The sequence below is a fragment of the Macaca fascicularis genome, chromosome 20 (genome assembly GCF_037993035.2).
Source record: "Macaca fascicularis isolate 582-1 chromosome 20, T2T-MFA8v1.1".
In the NCBI taxonomy this organism is placed as follows: domain Eukaryota; kingdom Metazoa; phylum Chordata; class Mammalia; order Primates; family Cercopithecidae; genus Macaca; species Macaca fascicularis.
Window position 1 is genome coordinate 30,262,832 of NC_088394.1, and position 20,858 is coordinate 30,283,689.

The 20,858-nt window shown below is 43.9% G+C and overlaps 1 protein-coding gene and 1 pseudogene across 2 annotated transcripts in view; both read left to right on the forward strand.

The window, feature by feature from the left end:
* The first annotated feature begins 3,230 nt into the window (after positions 1-3,230).
* On the forward strand, positions 3,231-8,955 carry LOC102122281 (protein arginine N-methyltransferase 1-like; annotated as a pseudogene).
* A 5,848-nt stretch (positions 8,956-14,803) lies between these two features.
* The window catches only part of LOC102127491 (uncharacterized), a 68,695-nt gene continuing 62,640 nt past the window's right edge, over positions 14,804-20,858 (forward strand). For both annotated transcript variants that reach the window (XM_074026997.1, XM_045381979.3), the window contains exon 1: positions 14,804-14,937. In XM_074026997.1, coding sequence (XP_073883098.1) covers positions 14,935-14,937 — 3 coding nt within the window. In that variant the 5' untranslated portion in view covers positions 14,804-14,934. The remainder of the gene's footprint in view (positions 14,938-20,858) is intronic.

The following is a 20,858-nucleotide window of genomic DNA, read 5'->3' on the forward strand; positions in this document are numbered from 1 at the left end:
TATGGACTGCCCACAGGCTCAGTGTTGTCCCTAAGCCTGTTTTGTTTGGTCCACATTATGTCTACAATTTTGGAGTTATTTTTCTCTCCAACAGGTAACAGGCAATCTCCAGTTTATCATGGTCCCTCACCTCCCTCAAGATTAATCCAAATCTCATTTGACTAGTTTCTGCAATATGTAAAAAATGAAGAGAAGGGCTAGAGTAGCAAGTGAGAGGGTGTGGCAATCTACATATGATGCTTCCAAAGCTGAGAAAGGCATGTGCCTTTATTTTAATCACAGGAGAACAGGGAGTGAGCCACTTGACCTGAATGGGAACTGAACAGAATGAGAATCAGTCTAGTACCTAACAATATAGATTGGTGTACTAGCGAAGTAGTCAGTGGTTGTTGGGTTTAGGAATAAGTGAGTAAGGAATAGAAAGCATGAATGGAAAAATAGCATATGCAAAAGTCCTGGGGTGATAGAGAAACGCTGAGATTGGCATAACTAAAAAAACAATAAGAAGAAAAAGACTGTAGCCTGTACGCAGACTGCAGGGGAACCTGGTGAGAAAAAAAGTTGCAGCAATGGGTAGGAGAGTAAGATGGAATAACTACAGCATAAGTAAAACTTACCTCCTAAGTATTGTTAGTAAATAAATATTTACATCAACCCAGCATTTATATTTGCATTTTAAAATCACTATGGAAAGTTTCCAAGGGTACAACAGTAGACAGAATAGTACCTATAATGAATCTCTGTGTACCCTTCACCCAGCTGTAACATAATTTTGCTTCATCCAGATTCATCTTCTTTTTCCCCTCATATTGTTTTGAAGAAAAACCTTAGAAATCCGATGATCTCATCTATAGGATATTTGTCTTTACGGTAACTTCCTACTGTTGTGGGAAAAAAGTTTAAAACTAAATGTAAAGGTGGAGTGTGGTGGTTCTCACCAGCGATTCTGGAAGAGCACGAGGATTTCCAAACGGGCTTTTCCTCTACAGCTCAGCACTCCCGATTCTCTCATTGGTCCAGGTAAAAGGAGGAAAGGTTCCTTTCCCTCTAGACAACAATGGCAGCAGCTTCCACTGCTACTCACCTAAGGACCCCTCAGATCTTTGTTTCAGACAGAGTTTTACCTGCCATGAATGGAGATGCACTTCATGTAATGAAAGGGGAATCCTTGGGTCTTCAGCTCTGTGCCCCTTGGTTTCCTGGATTTAATTCCAAACTCTGTGCTTTCACGTACCAGTAATTTTGTTTACAGTTTTCTGCCTAGGATGGTCTAATCTTTTTTTTTTTTTTTTTTTTTTGAGACGGAGACTCGCTTTGTCGCCCAGGCTGGAGTGCAGTGGCCGGATCTCAGCTCACTGCAAGCTCCGCCTCCCGGGTTTAAGCTGCCTCAGCCTCCGGAGTAGCTGGGACTACAGGCGCCTGACTAGTTTTTTGTATTTTTTTTAGTAGAGACGGGGTTTCACCGTGTTAGCCAGGATGGTCTCGATCTCCTGACCTCGTGATCCGCCCGTCTCGGCCTCCCAAAGTGCTGGGATTACAGGCTTCAGCCACCGCGCCCGGCCTAATCTTTTTTTTTTTTTTTTAAAAAAAAAAAACAAAATTAATACAAAATACAAACAAATAGTAATGAGTCAGTTTACACTTTAAGAAATGTTTACTTTCCACTTAAAAAAAAAGACATTAATTTTACATGGTCCTATTTGCTCATTTAGCGGACACTTACTATAGACTGGAGCTTGGTAAATATTTTAGCTTAAAATCCAAAGGCTGTTTTAAGAATGAACACACTGGCTGGGCATGGTGGCTGACTCCTGTAATCCCAGCACTTTGGGAGGCCGAGGTGGGTGGGTCACCTGAGGTCAGGAGTTCAAGACCAACCTGACCAATATGGTGAAACCCCGCCTCTACTAAAATTACAAAAATTCGCCAAGCGTGGTGGCGTGCACCTGTAGTCCTAGCTACTTGGGAATTTGAGGTAGGAGAATCGCTTGAACCGCTGGAGGTGGAGGTTACAGTGAGCTGAGATCATGTCACTGTACTCCAGCCTGGGCAACAGAGCAAGACTCAGTCTCAAAAAAACAAAAACAAAACAAAACAAAAGAATGAACAGACTAGGTCATGTAAGTGATGAAGGCTGGGTGTCACAAGAGAGCATTCAAGTTTTAAATAATATTCTGGGCCTTTCCAAAGTATGAATTGTACCTATAAAAAAAAGATAAGCTTAGGTACCATAATTCTTATTAAGAAAAAAAAATATTTTCCCTTTATGAGACAAATAAAACTACATGGTATAATCAAGTGCTGCAAATTACTTAAATAGGCACCAAAAGTCCTGGAATTTTTGGTTAATAAAATTTCTTCCTAAAAACGTCTTTTACTTTGCCCAGAAAGTTATTTTAATTTCATAAGTAGATTAATAGTTTCAACATACATCAAATTAGACAAGACCTTTTGAAAAATTGCATATTAATTAGAGACAGAGTAGAAGTTGTCCTAAGAAGAATTTTAAATCACAAGATAATTTTAAATTCTAAAACAAAGTTTTCTGGTTCTTATTTGAATACCAAAAGGGGAAAAGACCATACAATGCACTAATTAATTAATTGGAAAATATCATTGTTAAGCCATAAAATAATTTATTTTTAGGAATTTTGCAAGATAAGCTTAGAGAAATTAACTTTCAAAAAATTTCTTTGAAATACGCCATCCAGTATGTTAGCCACTAGCCTTATGTAGTTATTTGAATTTAAATTTATTAACATTAATAAAATAAAAAACTCAAGACCTCCGTCTCAATAGACACGTGCAGCTAGTGGTTATCATACTGGACAGTACATATACAGAGTATTTTTATCATCACACAACGAAGACACATTAACAAAAGTTTATGCTGAAAACACTATAAAATTTTCTATGGTATTCTCACGATTTTTAAAAAACAACAACTCAGAATGACGACCTCTCCTTTTCTGAAGCACTGTGTGGGGGTCCTGAGTCTGGGGCTCATGAGCCTGGGTGCCTGAAATGGTTTTGAGTGATGTTTGGTTCTTATGCATCCATGTGTGGGAGGTTTCAGTCTTGAGTTTCAAGCCCTCTTGGGCTGGAGTTGTCTGGTGGTTATCAGTGGTATTGAGAAATGGGTCCCAGTGGGGAAACCCCCTCACCACTTTCCTTCTTATAGGTGTCCCTGCTAGCTTGAGAGAATTGAGGGGAGGGTGCTTGGAGCCTAGATGGTCATGGCCTGTGATGTGGCCCTTCCTGAAGTCTTGGAAAGTGGTCACATCTGGAAGAGACGTAATCTGATGGGGACTCTGTCCTTCCATCCCTTTCCTTGTGGCATTGGCTGGAGGGGCAGCTCAGCTCTCAGCTATCAGGATGTAGCCATTGGGGGTTAGCTCCCAGGGGTCACTACAATGACTTCCCGCCCCCTTGGCTGTCTCCTGCACACCAGGAGCTCTATGGGTAGAGGAAATATCTTCCCCAGAGGTGGCCTCAGGCTTGGCCACACCTGGTGGTCTTCAGGGCCTGGGATGGGTGTCTGAATGGGGACAACTTGGTGACTCCCCAAACCACTTTCTGGAGTCCTCTCATTCTTAGAGGGTCGAGGAGCTGTTCATCCTCCCTGGGACTCTAACTTGCTAGGCCGACGGTCATAAGGGAAGGGGTTGGTTACAGCTAGTTCTGTATGGGGCTCCTAGGATAGAGGTGTGTGCCAGAAGTGTCACCTCATCTGGGGGAGATTAGGTGATGAGGGGGAGCGACAGCTGGCGGTGGCGGGTGTCAATTCCCCCTTCCTGGATGGGGAGGTGCGGGTGGTCTGCTGCCTGGTCAGAGAGGGGCAACGTGGGGGGCAGGCACCATCTCTCCAGCCACAGCTGGGATAGGAGACCTCCTTTCTTCTCCCCTCACTTTTCCCATCCCTTTCTTAAAAATCGCACCTCATTACTTGCCCCCTTTGCCACCAGTTCCCACCAAGGAAAAGAAGAATTGCTGGAAACCCACCCCCCACAGAGCCCAGGCCCCGCAGCCCAGCCCTCCCACAGCCACTCCCAGTAGCTAATCCTTTCTCCCTGTTACTCTCTCCTAGAATTTTGTAGCCACCTTGGCTAATGGGATGATCCTCCAACCGCCTCTTGAAAAAGTAAACATCCTTTTGTGAGACCCCTCCCGACCCCGACCTCCACATCAACATATCTCGTCATGCATCTGGCCCTTTCTCGGAGTCTATCCAGACCTCTTGCTTCAAACCAGTTTATCCCAGGCCCCCAGACACTTAGGACCAACCCCTCCAGGTTCGCGGCCCCCGCTGGCCTCCCGCAGTATCACGGCTACTTCTCTATCTCCACCTCCAGCCCCACTTTGTCCTTCCCTGTGTCTGCTCCTGTTTTCCTTCCCCTCCGCTCCCCAGCTGTGGACTAAGCTGAAGACGGGGGCAGAGAGACTGGAGAGATGGTAGGCGTGCCTGAGATATTGGGGTGCTCCCCTGGATGGTGCTCTGGTGGGGTCCTGGAAGTGAAAATTTGAATTGTTAGGTTTTGGGGTTCCTGGTGGGGGCAAGATAGCAGGTAGGGGCTGTGGGGTTGTCATGGTACAATTTTGAGGCATTCTATACTACACTTCAGGGAAAAGTAGGGACCTGAAGTTTTAAGAGGCTGTGGGGAGGCCCCAGATCTGACCCATGCTCCCATCGGCCCCCTCCCAGGTTTCCTGTGGCCAGGTGGAAAGCACCCAGCCCAATGCTGAGGACAGGACGTCCAAAGATTACTACTTAGACTCCTATGCCCATTTCGGCATCCACGAGGTGGGTGCGGACAGCCCCACAAGCCGGCGAACCTTAAGGGGGTTAAATACTGGGGAGGTGGGGCGGAACCTAATTTCCCACGCATGCGCAGTGTGCCCCCCGGCAGCAGGCCGCCCCTGTGCGCCTCTGCTGCGCACCAACCAGGGTCGCCTCGCCAAGCCTTTGCCTAGGAGACCGAGGTTAGTCTCAAGCTCCACAGGGGTCCCTCCCTGAAGGCTAGGGTGGGAGCGCGCATGCGTGCCTGGGGCCTTAGCCTGAGGTCAGGCAGGGCCCGCTGGTATCTGCCGCCCTCTAGAGACCGGTGGTGCAACTGCGCCCTGGCCTCTCCCGGCCTGACAGCTTCTGGACCCTTGTGACGAAAATGCTTAGATCCCAGAATGCAGCTGGGGTGGCATACTAAGGAATTTTCTTCTTCCCCTGAGACCACTTTCATAAAATTGTGGCAAAATATACACAAATTACCATTTTTTATTTTTAGAGACAGGGTCTCGTTCTGTCTCCCAGGCTGGAGTGCAGTGGTGCAGTCACCAGCCACTGCAGCCTTGACCTCCCAGGCTCAGGTGATCGTCCCACCTCAGCCTCCGGAATAGCTGGGATCACAGGCGCGCACCACCACGCCCGGCTAATTTTCTTATTTTTTGTAGAGGTAGAGTCTTGCTTGGTTGCCCAGGCTGGTGTTAAGCTCCTGGGCTTAAACTATCCTCTCGCCTTGGCCTCCTGAAGTGCTGGGATTACAGGCGTGAGCCACTGCCCCCGACCTGAGGACTTTTAAAAGCCAGGGTTCACTGGTTCTTAGGTAGCAATGGTAGCATCTGGCTTAGATGAGAGTTTAGTCCATCTAGTCTGCTTTTACAAATAGGGAAACTGAGGTGCACGGAAGGAAGTGAGAAGGCCTAGAGCTGTCCCTGGCCGTCCCAGCTGTCAGGACACCCTATTCTCTAGCTGAGGATGTAGGGCCCCTCACGACGTCTTTGTGCTGCTCTTCCCCCACGAGATGCTGAAGGACGAGGTTCACACCCTCACATAGCAACTCCATGTTTCACAACCGGCACCTCTTCAAGGACAAGGTGGTGCTGGATGTGGGCTCAGGCACGGGCATCCTCTGCACGTTCGCTGCCGAGGCCAGAGGCTGAAGGGTCATCGGGGTGAGTCTCCAGGGTGGCCAAGGGGGCCTGAGCCTGGGTGCAGAGAGGGGCTCAGGGATTGGATGGAGGGGGATGGGGGCTGAGGATGGAACTGGGGGGGGTCTCACCCTCCCTTCTTCCTGGGCCTTCAGATCGAGTGTTCCGGTATCTCTGATTATGCAGTGAAGATCGTCAAAGCCAACAGACCACGGTGAGCTCAGAAAGAGTATGGGTTTTTGGGAGTGGAGTGGGGAAATGCCCTGCTTCCCCAGGGCCTCCAGGAAGAGTTGTGGGGTCTACAGATGGGCCACAGATTCAGCGGCTCCTCTCCCATGGTCTTTTGGGCTGCCAGCAGCCTGAGAATCTGAGTGTCAAAGCCCTAAGCTTAGCACCTCAGTCTTAAAGTTAGGGCAAGAACCACTCTCTACTTTCTTGAATGAGTAACAGAGTCCCATGGTTGGCGGCTGAGGGCTCACAATGAGAAGTCTCCCCTCTGATTCCCAGATGCCCTCCTCTAGTTTGACCAACACTAACTTCCAGAAAAGTCTACACCTACAAGCACATATATGAGTAAATTTCATGCCAGTAGCATTTCGTACCAGGCTCTTCCCTTGGCTTCTTTCATCTGTGTATTGTGTAGCTTGACACTTTCCAGGATGTTGAGGCATTGCACTCTTTTCCACTACCACCATCATAGTATGTCCCCCACCTTTTTAAACCAGTCTTCTGTTGATGGGCGTTTAAGCTACTCTGAGGTTTTCTTTCTTTTCCTTTTTTTTTTTTTTTTATTTTTTTTAGACAGGGTCTGGCTCTGTTGCCTAGGCTGGAGTTCAGTGAGTGGTGCAATGATGGCTCACTTCAATCTCTACCTCCTGTGCTCAGGTCATCCTCCCACCTCGGCCTCCCGAGTAGCTGGGACTACAGGCATACGCCACCATACCTGGCTTTTTTTTTTTTTTTTTTTTTTGTAGAGGCAAGGTTTTGCCATGTGGCCCAGGCTGGTCTTGAACTTCTGGGCTCAAGCAGCCATCCTCTCACCTTGGCCTTCCAAAGTGCTGGGATTAAACGCATGAGCCACTGTGCCCAGCCTGCTCTGATTTTCATCCCCTGCACATAATGTCATTTCATACACAAACTGATATATTTGTGAGGTCAATTTATAAAAGCACATTGTTTGGGCAAAAGGTTAGTTAGTGGCCAGGGCAACTGGCCATGCCCACTCTCTCACTTTTATGCTACTTAGGGTCCACCACGTCCACTACGAGGTCCTTGATGGCCACATCTTTGATGCAAGACATGTCAAAACCATACAAGATCTCCTGCCCTTGGGAGGCAGGCAGGGAGGGTTGAAACCAGAGACCATCCCCGGGACCTGGTGCAGGACTTTGGAAGGCAGAGTGTTGGCCTGAGGTCTCGGAGCCTGACCTGTCAGCTAGAGGTGGTGCTAGAGGCACAGAAAAGCCACTTTGTCCTTTAAATATCTTCGTGAGCTCTGCCTTGTGACAGCTGTGCTTTGTGCTTGGCGTCCAGGCTCCAGGAACGGTGGTGAGCAACGCAGGCTGGCCCTGCCCCAGCGGGACATCCTCTGGAGGACACACCTAAGCTGGCAGCTCAAGGCCTGCAGCATGTGCACTGGAAGGCAGGACTCCAGGGTGATGAGCCGGTGCACACGAAGACGGACCACTGCAAAAGAGCATGGGGACAGGCTGGACTCAGAGATGTGCCTGTGGTCCAAGCTACTTGGGAGGCTGAGGTGGGAGGATCGCTTGAGCCTGGGAGTTCAAGGCTCCAGTGAGCTGTGATCCCACCACTGCACTACAGCTTGGGCAACAGTGTTTGTTTGTTTTTTCTCTTTTTTTCCTTCAGAGACCCGTTTTTGTTTTTGTTTTTAAGTATGGTGATAGTGAGTATTTATTGAGCTGGAGCTAGGGGGATAGGGTTTGGTATGGGGGGGCAGAGGAAGTTGTTGAGGGGGAGAGGAAGTTGTTGAGTGGCAGAGGAGAGAAGGCTGGAAGGGCAGGCATCCCACCCAAGCCACCCTCCTGAAAGCAGGTGGGAAGCTGGCGCAGGGTTTTAGGTCGGCATTTGGGTCAACATTTGAGGTCATCACATTGGCAGACTTGTCAAGAAGGGGTCAGGAAGAGGACAAAGCAGGGCCCCTGCATTTGAGTGAAATTTGGCCAGTTGGGGGGCAGGGCAGGAGTGTGCACTGGACAGAGTTAGGGTGGAGCTCCCAGGTTTGGGTGTGAGAAAGAAGGGAACAAGGAATACAGGTTTGAATCTAGGGCAGTTTGTTGGGAGCCAGACAGGCAGGATGAGAAATGAATGATGAGCCAAGGCCAGGCACCAGTGAGTGAGGACCGCAGGAGGGGGACAGCAAGGTCATGGGCCCTCCAGGAGCTGGGGAGGGTCGGCAGGAGGAAATGAAGTGGGGTGGAGATACATCCGGAGCTTTCCCTCTCCTGTCCTGCAGGAGGTGGACATCTACGCTGTCAAGGTGGGAGACTGGACCTTCACCTCCCACTTCTGTCTGCAGGTGAAGCAGAATGACTATGTGCACGCCCTGGTGGCCTACTTCAATATCCAGTTATATAGAACTGATAACATTCCTTTCTCTGACTCTGCCCTCACTCTTCACTCTCTCTGGGTCTCTAACCCCCATCTTGTGCCCCATCCTCCTCCTTCTAGGACTCTGTCCCCCCTCATTCCTGTGCTCCTCTGTCTGGGTCTCTGTCCGCTTCTCTGGGTGCCTGTTACCCTCTGCTCTCTGGTTCCTCACCATCCCGTCTCTGATCTCCCTGGACTGATGCAGACGTTGCTGTGTGGGCGGGACACCTCTCCTCGTCACAGGGCTCTAACAGTTTTCCCTTCCAGAAGGGCATCCTGGCCATTTCACCCGTGGACTTGAACTTGCCCGTGGACTGAGATCTTCCTCAGAAGCTGCTACAAGATTGGACCTCATGTTGCTGCCCTCTTTGTGTACTTTTCCAAGCCTTCCTATTCTACTCAGGGCTGTGAGGTGATGGTTGTCCTTCCAATTTTTGTCAAAAATAAATTGTTTAAAAATTGTCATATTAAAAACATTACAAAGTATTCAATTGTCTGTTCTTTCACTCGAGAACTAAAGTTCTAAGTAGAGAAGATTTGGTTCAGAGATCTCTGTGGTTTACAAATTGAAGGATATCTATTTGGAGTACCTACAAGGGCCTATTGCCTGGATGTGTAACATATTTGAGGATATCTGTAAATATGATTCCAGCAACTTGCATTTTTTTCTCCTATTGTGCAATCTGGTTATTCCAGCTAATTATGTGTTGACAGTCATGAAGTCTTTCCAGCGAGTTCCAGAGAAAGGTACAGTCTAACTTCACCTGTGCCTAGGATACCACCATCTTCTTGCTTTTCTCCTCCTATTGCTCTTTTTGAGTCTTTTTTGCTGATTTCTCATCTACCTATAGACAGTTGTTTGTCACACACCCATACCCGACTTATTTTTTTGAGACAGGGTCTTGCTCTGTTGCCTAGCCTGAAATACAGTGGTGCTACCATGACTCACTACAGCCTTGACCTCCTGGGCTCAAGTGATCCTCCCGCATCAGCCTCTCCAGTAGCTAGGAATAAAGGCATGTACCACTACATCTAGCTAATTTTAAAAAAATTGTAGAAACGTTGTCTTGTAACCTTTGTTTTCCCAAAGGTTACTGAACTGCTGCCTAAGCCTATGCACCTTGATTTTAAGAAGGCCTCTGCTTGAGACTTAGAGAGGTTTAGTGGCATCTACTGTCATCCTGCGTCTTAAAATATCTTGAGTTTGGCATAAAAAATGATGAAAGGAGATTAAATTTTTTAATTTAAAAGAACAACACTAATTTGGAAGGATGAGAAGCAGAATGCCTTTCCTTTGTTTTTTTCTGTCGTCGGGTTCTATTCACACCGAGTGGACTTAAATTGAAAGTAAATGAGTTGATAAACAACTAGATTCAAATTAGAAGCAACTTTGTTGCTTGGGGTTCTATACAGAGCTGTCAAACAGAGGCAGCCCACTAAGGCTGCCCTATATACCACCCCACACTCTGAAGCCATCCTTGCAAAATATTTAATTAAAAAATTCTCATTTTATAATGGTTTGATATTTTTAAAAGCATACATTTAGAAAACTATGTATCCCTCAAACATAACATCTATCCACTAAAGTTTGATAAAACATGAAAACTAAATCTATAAACCAGAACAGGGGAATGAGCATTTCGAAATGCTTTTGTAGAGTGTTGGTAGTTTGATAACATGACAGTTTAAAAGCAAGATCCTTTTCTTTTTATTTTTTTAATTGCAAAATTCACTGATATAAATTGTCAAATTTTAAATATTTTAAAGAGGTGAGCTACTAATCATTTGAACATATTGCTATCAGTGGCATAGTAGCCATTTTCATGAAGTTGAACATATACTAATAAGCAGAAATTAGCTCTATTATAATCCTCAAAGTCTGAATTTATTGAAAGTAAGGTTTGCTAAAGAAACCTTTGTTCTAATGAAAACACTCCACACAACTTTACTAAAAAGCAACAACCATATTAAGCTGTCTTGTGACCTATTTTTTCTATAAAGCTGTCCAACACAAGCATTACATGTCCTTTTTGAGCTATATGGCCTTTCCTACAGTTATAGTAGTTAAAATACATTAAAATGTTTAAACTATCTTTAAGAAACATGTACATTTTTTTCAGCCTACCAACAGGATAAAGTCTGCTTCATAGGATCTCTGAGCTCCTTTTGAAGTGCTATAATTTCCATCAACACTTACGGTACAAATTATTGTACCCTATTAATGCTGATTGTGGATTAGGAAGTATATGAGAAATAACAAAAATTAAAATAAGATAATATTAATAAAATATATGAAGCCTCCAATATAAAACAAAAAGATACATACTCAAACTCATTTTTTTCATTAATTAAAGCTTCAATTAAACCTTTCAAAGTAACTAATGAAAGGCTGTCTTGATTTCATGTAACTCGATATAGAGAAGTTAAAATGTATCTTGAAAGACATTTTGACAATGGCAAATTAGAAACACACTAATAAAATACAATCAGAAACGTTAATCCCCCCAAATCCTCCTCATTCACTGTAACAAATACCTAGCATAGTAGCAAATCACAGCATAATCCTTGGGAAATGGTTTACAATTTAATTTTGAAAATACGTATTATAGCAACATGTCAAGTCTAAGGTTAACACAAAATACTCTTCAGTAGCCCAATATTTTAAAAGTACAAGATTTTATATTAATCATGTTAAATTTCTTGTTGACAATATATGCAAAGCTAGCACAGGCTTTTTAAAAGACAATAAAACTTTAACTGTGTGTAGAATCTTGCTATAGAGGTAGCTATTAAAACCACACAGCCGGGAGGCGGAGCTTGCAGTGAGCCGAGATCGCGCCACTGCACTCCAGCCTGGGCAACAGCGTGAGACTCCGTCTCAAAAAAAAAAAAAAAAAAGAAACCACACAGGACAGAATTCTAAAATTGCTATAACATTTTCCCCCATATGCAATAAACGTTTTCCAGAAACATTGTGGTGTTCTAAGGCTGAATCAGTTGGCTCCCAGGGCTGAGTAGCAATAGGAAAGTATGTTTTATTACGAATGTCACGGAGACCGTGTTAAAACTCAAGAGTCACAGGCAGTCAGCAGCAAAGGGTCCATAATGCTGCCAGAGACACCGTGTAATCAATAAGGCCCGAGGTTTTCTCAGCACTGCACACAGCTGAAGGGTTAATACAGCCAGGGAAGGACACTGCCAAGCTCCATTTCCCACAGGACACTATGGCTGCTCTAGGGAAAGCAACCCAAAAATGAAAATAAAGCAAACTGGTTGTGCAATTGGAAACCGACTAACTTTTTAATGCAATCACAAATTCATCCTTCAAAGAGGCTTCCAAAAAAAACCCAAACACTATTCAAAATAGTCTGCCTAAAAACGAAACCACAAGAAGGTTTCATTTTAAAAGTGCTGCATAAGGCCAGGCGCGGTGGCACAGGCCTGTAATCCCAGCACTTTGGGTGGCTGAGGCCAGTGGATCACCTGAGGTCAGAAGTTTGAGACCAGCTTGACTAACATGGTGAAACCCCGTCTCTACTAAATACCAAAAATTAGTCAGATGTGGTGGCAGGTGCCTGTAATCCCAGCTACTCGGGAGGTTGAGGCAGGAGCATTGCTTGAACCTGTGAGGCGGAGGTTGTGGTGAACTGAGATCTCACTACTGCACTCCAGCTTGGACAACAAGAGCAAAACTCTGTCTCAAAAAAAAAAAGAAGTGCTGCATAAATAGGAATGAAGACATAATTACTTAAGTATAAAAAGGACAAACATGGTCTTAGGAAGCATTTCAGTTTTTAAAATTTATTTATTTTTATTATTTTATTTTATTTTTGAGATGGACTTTCGCTCTTGTTGCCCAGGCTGGAATGCAATGGAGCAAATTCCACTCACTGCAACCTCCGCCTCCCGGGTTCAAGCAATTCTCCTGTCTCAGCCTCTAGAGTAGCTGGGATTACAGGCATGTGCCACCACGCTTGGCAAATTTTGTATTTTTAGTAGAGATGGGGTTTTTCCATGTTGGTTAGGCTGGTCTCAAACTCCTGACCTCAGGTGATCCTCCCACCTCAGCCTCCCAAAGTACTGGGATTACAGGTGTGAGCCACTGTGCCAGGCCTCATTTTTTATCATCTTAAAGTTTAACCAAAATTTTTGTGAGTAAAATATTTTAGTTTGGGAGATTTTACTGTTAACCTTGGGGTATATAGTATTGCTAGTGTTCAAAGAGATTATTCTTACATTTATAATTAAAAGAGTAAATGAGGGTCGGGTGCGGTGACTCACGCCTGTAATCCCAGCACTTTGTGAGGCCAAGCCGAGCGGATCACGAGGTCAGGAGTTCAAGACCAGTCTAGCCAACATAGTGAAATCCCGTCTCGACTAAAAATACAAAAATTAGCCAGGTATGGTGGCACGCACCTCTGGTCCCAGCTACTTATGAAGCTGAGACAGAAGAATTGCTTGAACTCGGGAGACGGAGGCGGTGGTGAGCCGAGATGTTGCCAGTGCTCTCCAGCCTGGGTGACAGAGCGAGACTCCATCTCAAAAAAGAAAAAAGAAAAATAAAAGAGTAAATGAGAACTCAAAAACTACTACATTTTAGAAAGTGTGAATTACATTTGAATGACTTTGTTTCCAAAAAAGGAACATAACATTTAAATGTTTTCTGTTGGTTCTGAGGACATTTTGTCAACAGTTTTTGTATCCAACACCTTGATAAATATATGATGCTAATATTTTACATTTTTCAGTAAAAGTCTATGGGTAGGAATATGCTGATGTATTATTTCTTAAGAAAAAGGTGATTCATGACATCCATCATTTTGTGAATCATTAGGTATTATTTCTAAGTTACTATGTAAAGCCATCCTTCTTGAAACATGAAGAAAAGGTGCTGGAAGAAAAAAGGATAGTGAAAAGGTTTAAGGTCTATTTCTTAATTTTTACAATTCAGGTTTTTTATTTTCAAGCAGATAAAATAATGTCTTTAAGCATTAAAATATGCTCTAGCTCAAGATTAAGATAACTGTAAACATTCCTCCAACATGTCAAGGGAAGGGTTGCAGTATGTTCCTATTGTTGTAATATCAAAAGAATATTAAAAAAGAAACACACTACAATTGTGTAAAATGGCATGTAAGATAATTTAAGAAACAAATCACTGCCCTTTTATAACATTTTAATTGTATTTTAAAGAAATGTTCTCTATTTTCATTCTAGTGATGAGGCCATCTTGTTTTGCTTTTATTTACTGACAATTATTTATAGGTATTGAGGAAAATAATTCTATATTGTTTAGTAAGGTGCTACCATAAGAATACTCCAAAATTATCATTATTCTGGGGATATATGAATTTTGACTATATCCCCAGAATAATGACTAATAAGAATATGAATTAAAAAATAATTTGACTAATAAGAATATGAATTAAAAAATAATTCCTTTGTTGATGGTTATTTTTTACTATTAGAAAACTGACAGGGATGGCCGGGTGTGGTGTCTCACGCCTGTAACCCCAGCACTTTGGGATGTCAAAGTGAGCAGATCACCTGAGGTCAAGAGTTTGAGACTAGCCTGGCCAACATAGTGAAACTCTGTCTTTACTAAAAATATATAAAAAAAAAATTAGCCGGGCGTGGTAGCAGGCGCCTGTAATCCCAGCTACTTGGGAGGCTAAAGCAGGAGAATCGCTTGAATCCGGGAGTTCCGGAGGTTGCAGTGAGCCGACATCGCCACCACTGCACTTAATCTGGGTGATAGAGACTCAGTCTCAAAATAAATAAATTAATTACTTAAAATGAAAATTAAAAAGTTTGGCTACTTGAAATTTTAAAATTTACATTTGGCTCACATTTTATTTCAGAGGATTGCTTCCTTTTTAAAATCTCAGGCTGCCTGCTCAAAGGACCAGAAGCCAGGAAGTTCATAAAATGTGAAATTTTAAAATAATCGTTATTATATTCTTTTCATTTGCGAATAGCCATATAATATGTTATTTATAAATGCACATCACTTTGTACACAGGGTTAAATGCATATACACTCCCTGTTGGTCCTAGCTCAGCTCAGGGAGGAAGCCCTGCCTGAAAAGGTTGCAGCCCAGGCTGTCACTCTTTCTTCATTCAGCCCAGTGTCTGGTCAAATCTTCTGTCACTCAGGTACTGAAGGGGCGGGGTTTAAGCGTTATCCAGTCAGAGACTCTAAACTAGGAACCGTCCAGTAAGACACGCTCCTGGAAAGTACAGGACGGCTTCCGGGATTAGGTGGGTCCTTTGTCTCTTACTGCAGCCAAATCTCCTGGTCTCGTCTTCACTTCTCTGTGTTCTCCGCTTCTGGAGGCCCAGTCTGTGTGGCCCGGTGACCTGCAAGACCCACTAGGAAACCCACCCACTAGGAAACCCAGAAATGGTAAGAGTGCCGGGTCCGACATCTCCAGAGAGGGGGAAGGGGCTGGTTGAAAGCGGGCGGAAGTGGCTGTAGCGGGACTCAGGCCTCCCAGCAGTCAGGTCCAAAATCTGAGGCGCCGGGTTCACGTTGGTGCAGCTCGGCCCTCAGTCCCCTTCAGCCGTAAGATGGCGGCTGGGCGGACAGGCGGGACCCCAGGCGTCCTGTCTCTTCCCTTCGCAGTGACTGTGCCCGGCCTGGAGCCCTCTCTGGGCAGCTTTGCACCCACCGCGCCGCATCTCTACCCGATTGTGCAGTGACCACGGGAGGGTAGTCAGGGGAGAATCCTGACTCGGGGTGCGGGGTTCATAAATCGGAAGAGCTTTTGGTCCCTCTTTTCTCTTATGAAAAATTTATGGCAGTCACCGCAAACGTTAAATAATTTATTGAAACAGCGGTTCAAAAAATGTAAAGCACCCAGCTATGATTTGTAGTTTGTGGTCCATGGGAGAGGGTTTAAGAGAAGACTTTTATAAGGTGCATGATGAAAAAAACCCACATTCATTAATCGGTTACGTACAGTTAGGTTGGTTGGTTGTTTGAGATGGAGTCTCGCTCTGTCGCCCAGGCTGGAGTGCAGTGGCCGGATCTCGGTTCACTGCAAGCTTTACTCCCGGGTTCACGCCATTCTTCTGCCTCAGCCTCCAGCGTAGCTGGGACTATAGGCGCCCGCCACCACGCCGGCTAATTTTTTGTGTTTTTAGTAGAGAGGGGGTTTCACCGTGTTAGCCAGGATGGTCTCGATCTCCTGACCTCGGGATCCGCCCGCCTGGGCCTCCCAAATGCTGGGATTACAGGCGTGAGCCACCGCCTCGGGCCACAGGTAGTTTCTTAATTTCCACTCTGAGCGTACAGATTTCCTGGTTATGCAATCAGAGGTTACTTGGCAGTTTATAGTTGGTTAGGTCTGAATTTTGTTCCCCCAGTGTAGTAATTTACCAAAAAAAAAAAAAAAAAAAAAAAAAAACCAACCAAAAAAACGCACTTGAGTTAGATTTTTTTAAGTCAAAATCCAGACTAGAGCCACATCAGTTTCATCGCCTGCCACTTAGTTATTTTCACACTCCACAGGGGAATGATTTTCCCTGCGTTTTTCAAATGCGTCCCAAGCAACTTCTCAAGTCAACACCCCCACCACCCTACATTTCTTCCTCCTAACTCTGGCTTGCAGTAAAATACTAAATTTTCAGTTCTTTTTGACATTCCCAAATGCCAGTTTCCCCTCCCTAATTCACATTATCAACTATTTGTCCTTCACTGTACGTTTTAGATATCGTGTTTTAATCATTTTTTAAAAGTTAAGATGGAGTCTCATTTTGTCACCCAGGCTGGAGTGCAGTGGCGCGAGCTCTGCTCACTGCATCGGCGAGATCCCTGTTCACTGCAGCCTTTTCCTCCCGCGTTCAAGTGATTCTCATGCCTCAGCCTCTTGAGTAGCTGGGATTACAGGCGCGTGTCACCACACCTGGCTAATTTCTGTAGTTTTAGTAGAACCGTGGTTTCACCTTGTTAGCCAGGCTGTTCTCGAACTCATGACCTCAAGTCTGCCCGCCTTGGCCTCACAAAGTGCTGTGATTACAGGCATGAGCTACTGCATATGGCCATGAATTACTCATTTTTTGACAAAGCATTGGATGGGGCTTTTACAAAGATGTGTTTGAAAAATATTTCCCCTGAGAAGGAAGTGAAGAATAATCCCCTGACCCTGTATTGTAACTCTTTTATCTTCTCTATGTACAGAGGTCTTATCAGAATGTTTTTGGATCAAGGTTTCCCTTTGGAAACTTTTGGGATTGTTTTCAGCCACCCTTGAGTTTTTCCGGGTCTTGGGTTTCTGTATCGTTTGGGGATAAACCAAGATACCCACCATGGTTATGTCTGCTAGAGTGTCTAGTGAATATCGGCTCCTGGGTTATTTTCTTTAATAGGAAAACCTGAGGTATGGAGTGTAGCCCCTCGAGGAAGCAGGTGGATGCCCTAGGGGACAGGAATCTCCTGGTGTACTTAGATTTTTGAAAAGCTAACCCCTTGAGACATTAAAACTGTCTTTACCCAACCCAGCTTCCATTTCTTGGAGACACATTGCTGGTCAGCCAATCAGATGCTGGTATTGAGGGAAAAACATAGAAATAATTTCTGCCCCCTGGGTTTTTTTTAAGGGGACGGAAAAATAGTGAAATAAATATAGTTAAAGAAAAATAGTGAACAATTTGTGAAAGAAAAAAATGGCATCCCAAAAGTCAAAAAGAACCTGACCCCAGTGACACAGTGCAAAACGTGGAAAGTAAAATGCATCTGGGGCACTCACTGGGCCATACATAGTGCAGTGTCTCCTGAGAGGGTGGTTATTGAGCACTCAGTTGAGCAGGATGGGGTGGGACAATCTCTTAAGTGATTGAATGGCCTTACTTGACACATGAATAAGGCACATTTGTTTTTTAATCAGCACTGCCAGTCTCTAGGCTTATCACCTGTAAAAGATTTGTTCACTTATTTGAACCTCAGTTTTTAATTGTTTTTTTTAATCTAATATATAGTTTCTTTCCTTTTTTATTTATTTATTTTTTGTTATACTTTAAGTTCTAGGGTACATGTGCACAACGTGCAGGTTTGTTACACATGTATACATGTGCCATGTTGGTGTGCTGCACCCATCAACTTGTCAGCACCCATCAACTCGTCTTTTACATCAGGTATAACTCCCAATGCCATCCGTCCCCCCTCCCCCCTCCCCATAATAGGCCCTGGTGTGTGATGTTCCCCTTCCCATGTCCAAGTGATCTCGTTCAGTTCCCACCTATGAGTGAGAACATGTGGTATTTGGTTTTCTGTTCTTGCGATAGTTTGCTGAGAATGATGGTTTCCAGCTGCATCCATGTCCCTACAAAGGACATGAACTCATCCTTTTTTATGGCTGCATAGTATTCCGTGGTGTATATGTGCCACATTTTCTTACTCCAGTCTGTCACTGATGGACATTTGGGTTGATTCCAAGTCTTTGCTATTGTGAATAGTGCTGCAATAAACATACGTGTGCATGTGTCTTTATAGCAGCATGATTTATAATCCTTTGGGTATATACCCAGTAATGGGATGGCTGGGTCATGTGGTATTTCTAGTTCTAGATCCTTGAGGAATCGCCATACTGTTTTCTACAATGGTTGAACTAGTTTACAGTCCCACCAACAGTGTGAAAGTGTTCCTATTCAGCACTTTGGGAGGCCGAGACAGGCGGATCACAAGGTCAGGAGATCAAGACCATCCTGGCTAACACAGCGAAACCCCGTCTCTACTAAAAAATACAAAAAACTAGCCGGGTGAGGTGGCGGGCGCCTGTAGTCCCAGCTACTCGGGAGGCTGAGGCAGGAGAATGGCGTAAACCTGGGAGGCGGAGTTTGCAGTGAGCTGAGATCCGGCCACTGCACTCTAGCCTGGGCGACAGAGCGAGGCAACATCTCAAAAAAAAAAAAAAAAAAAAAAAAGTGTTCCTATTTCTCCACATCCTCTCCAGCACCTGTTGTTTCCTGACTTTTTAATGATTGCCATTCTAACTGGTGTGAGATGGTATCTCATTGTGGTTTTGATTTGCATTTCTCTGATGGCCAGTGATGATGAGCATTTTTTCATGTGTCTGTTGGCTGTATGAATGTCTTCTTTTGAGAAATGTCTGTTCATACCCTTTGCCCACTTTTTGATGGGATTATTTGTTTTTTTCTTGTAAATTTGTTTGAGTTCTTTGTAGGTTCTGGATATTAGTCCTTTGTCAGATGAGTAGATTGCAAAAACTTTCTCCCATTGTGTAGGTTGCCTGTTCACTCTGATGGTAGTTTCTTTTGCTGTGCAGAAGCTCTTTAGTTTAATTAGATCCCATTTGTCAATTTTGGCTTTTGTTGCCGTTGCTTTTGGTGTTTTAGACATGAAGTCCTTGCCCATGCCTATGTCCTGAATGGTATTACCTAGGTTTTCTTCTAGGGTTTTTATGGTTTTAGGTCTAATATTAAGTCTCTAATCCATCCTGAATTAATTTTCATATAAGGAGTAAGGAAAGGATCCAGTTTAAGCTTTCTACTTATGGCTAGCCAATTTTCCCAGCACCATTTATTAAATAGGGAATCCTTTCGCCATTTCTAGTTTTTGTCAGGTTTGTCAAAGATCAGATGGCTGTAGATGTGTGATATTACTTCTGAGGGCTCTGTTCTGTTCCATTGGTTTATATCTCTGTTTTGGTACCAGTACCATGTTGTTTTGGTTACTGTAGACTTGTAGTATAGTTTGAAGTCAGGTAGCGTGATGCCTCCAGCTTTGTTCGTTTGACTTAGGATTGTCTTGGCAGTGTGGGCTCTTTTTTGGTTCCATATGAACTTTAAAGCAGTTTTTTCCAATTCTGTGAAGAAAGTCTTTGGTAGCTTAATGGGGATGGCATTGAATCTATAAATTACCTTGGGCAGTATGGCCATTTTCACAATATTGATTCTTCCTATCCATGAGCATGGTATGTTCTTCCATTTGTTTGTGTCCTCTTTTATTTCACTGAGCAGTGGTTTGTAGTTCTCCTTGCAGAGGTCCTTTACATCCCTTGTAAGTTGGATTCCTAGGTATTTCATTCTCTTTGAAGCAATTGTGAATGGAAGTTCATTCATGATTTGGCTCTCTGTTTGTCTGTTACTGGTGTATAAGAATGCTTGTGATTTTTGCACATTGATTTTGTATCTTGAGACTTTGCTGAAGTTGCTTATCAGCTTAAGGAGATTTTGGGCTGAGACATTGGGGTTTTCTAAATATACAATCATGTCATCTGCAAACAGGGACAATTTGAAGGCATCCCTGTCTTGTGCCAGTTTTCAAAGGGAATGCTTCCAGTTTTTGCCCATTCAGTATGATATTGGCTGTGGGTTTGTCATAAATAGCTCTTATTATTTTGAGATAACATTCCATCAATACCGAATATATTGAGAGTTTTTAGCATGAAGGGCTGTTGAATTTTGTGAAAGACCTTTTCTGCATCTATTGAAATAATTATGGGGTTTTTAACTTTGGTTCTGTTTATATGCTGGATTACGTTTATTGATTTGCATATGTTGAACCAGCCTTGCATCCCAGGGATGAAGCCCACTTGATCATGGTGGATAAGCTTTTTGATGTGCTGCTGGATTCGGTTTGCCAGTATTTTATTGAGGATTTTTGCATTGATGTTCATCAGGGATATTGGTCTAAAATTTTCTTTTTTTGTTGTGTCTCTGCCAGGCTTTGGTATCAGGATGATGTTGGCCTCATAAAATGAGTTAGGGAGGATTCCCTCTTTTTCTATTGATTGGAATAGTTTCAGAAGGAATGGTACCAGCTCCTCCTTGTACCTCTGGTAGAATTCAGCTGTGAATCCATCTGGTCCTGGACTTTTTTTGGTTGGTAGGCTATTAATTATTGCCTCAATTTCAGAGCCTGCTATTGGTCTATTCAGGGATTCAACTTCTTCTTGATTTAGTCTTGGGAGAGTGTAAGTGTCCAGGAAATTATCCATTTCCTCTAAATTTTCTAGTTTATTTGCGTAGAGGTGTTTATGGTATTCTCTGATGGTAGTTTGTATTTCTGTGGGGTCGGTGGTGACATCCCCTTTATCATTTTTTATTGCGTCTATTTGATTCTTCTCTCTTTTATTCTTTATTAATCTTGCTAGCGGTCTATCAATTTTGTTGATCTTTTCAAAAAACCCGCTCCTGGATTCATTGGTTTTTTTGGAGGGTTTTTTGTGTCTCTATCTCCTTCAGTTCTGCTCTGATCTTAGTTATTTCTTGCCTTCTGCTAGCTTTCGAATGTGTTTGCTCTTGCTTCTCTAGTTCTTTAATTGTGATGTTAGGGTGTCAATTTTAGATCTTTCCTGCTTTCTC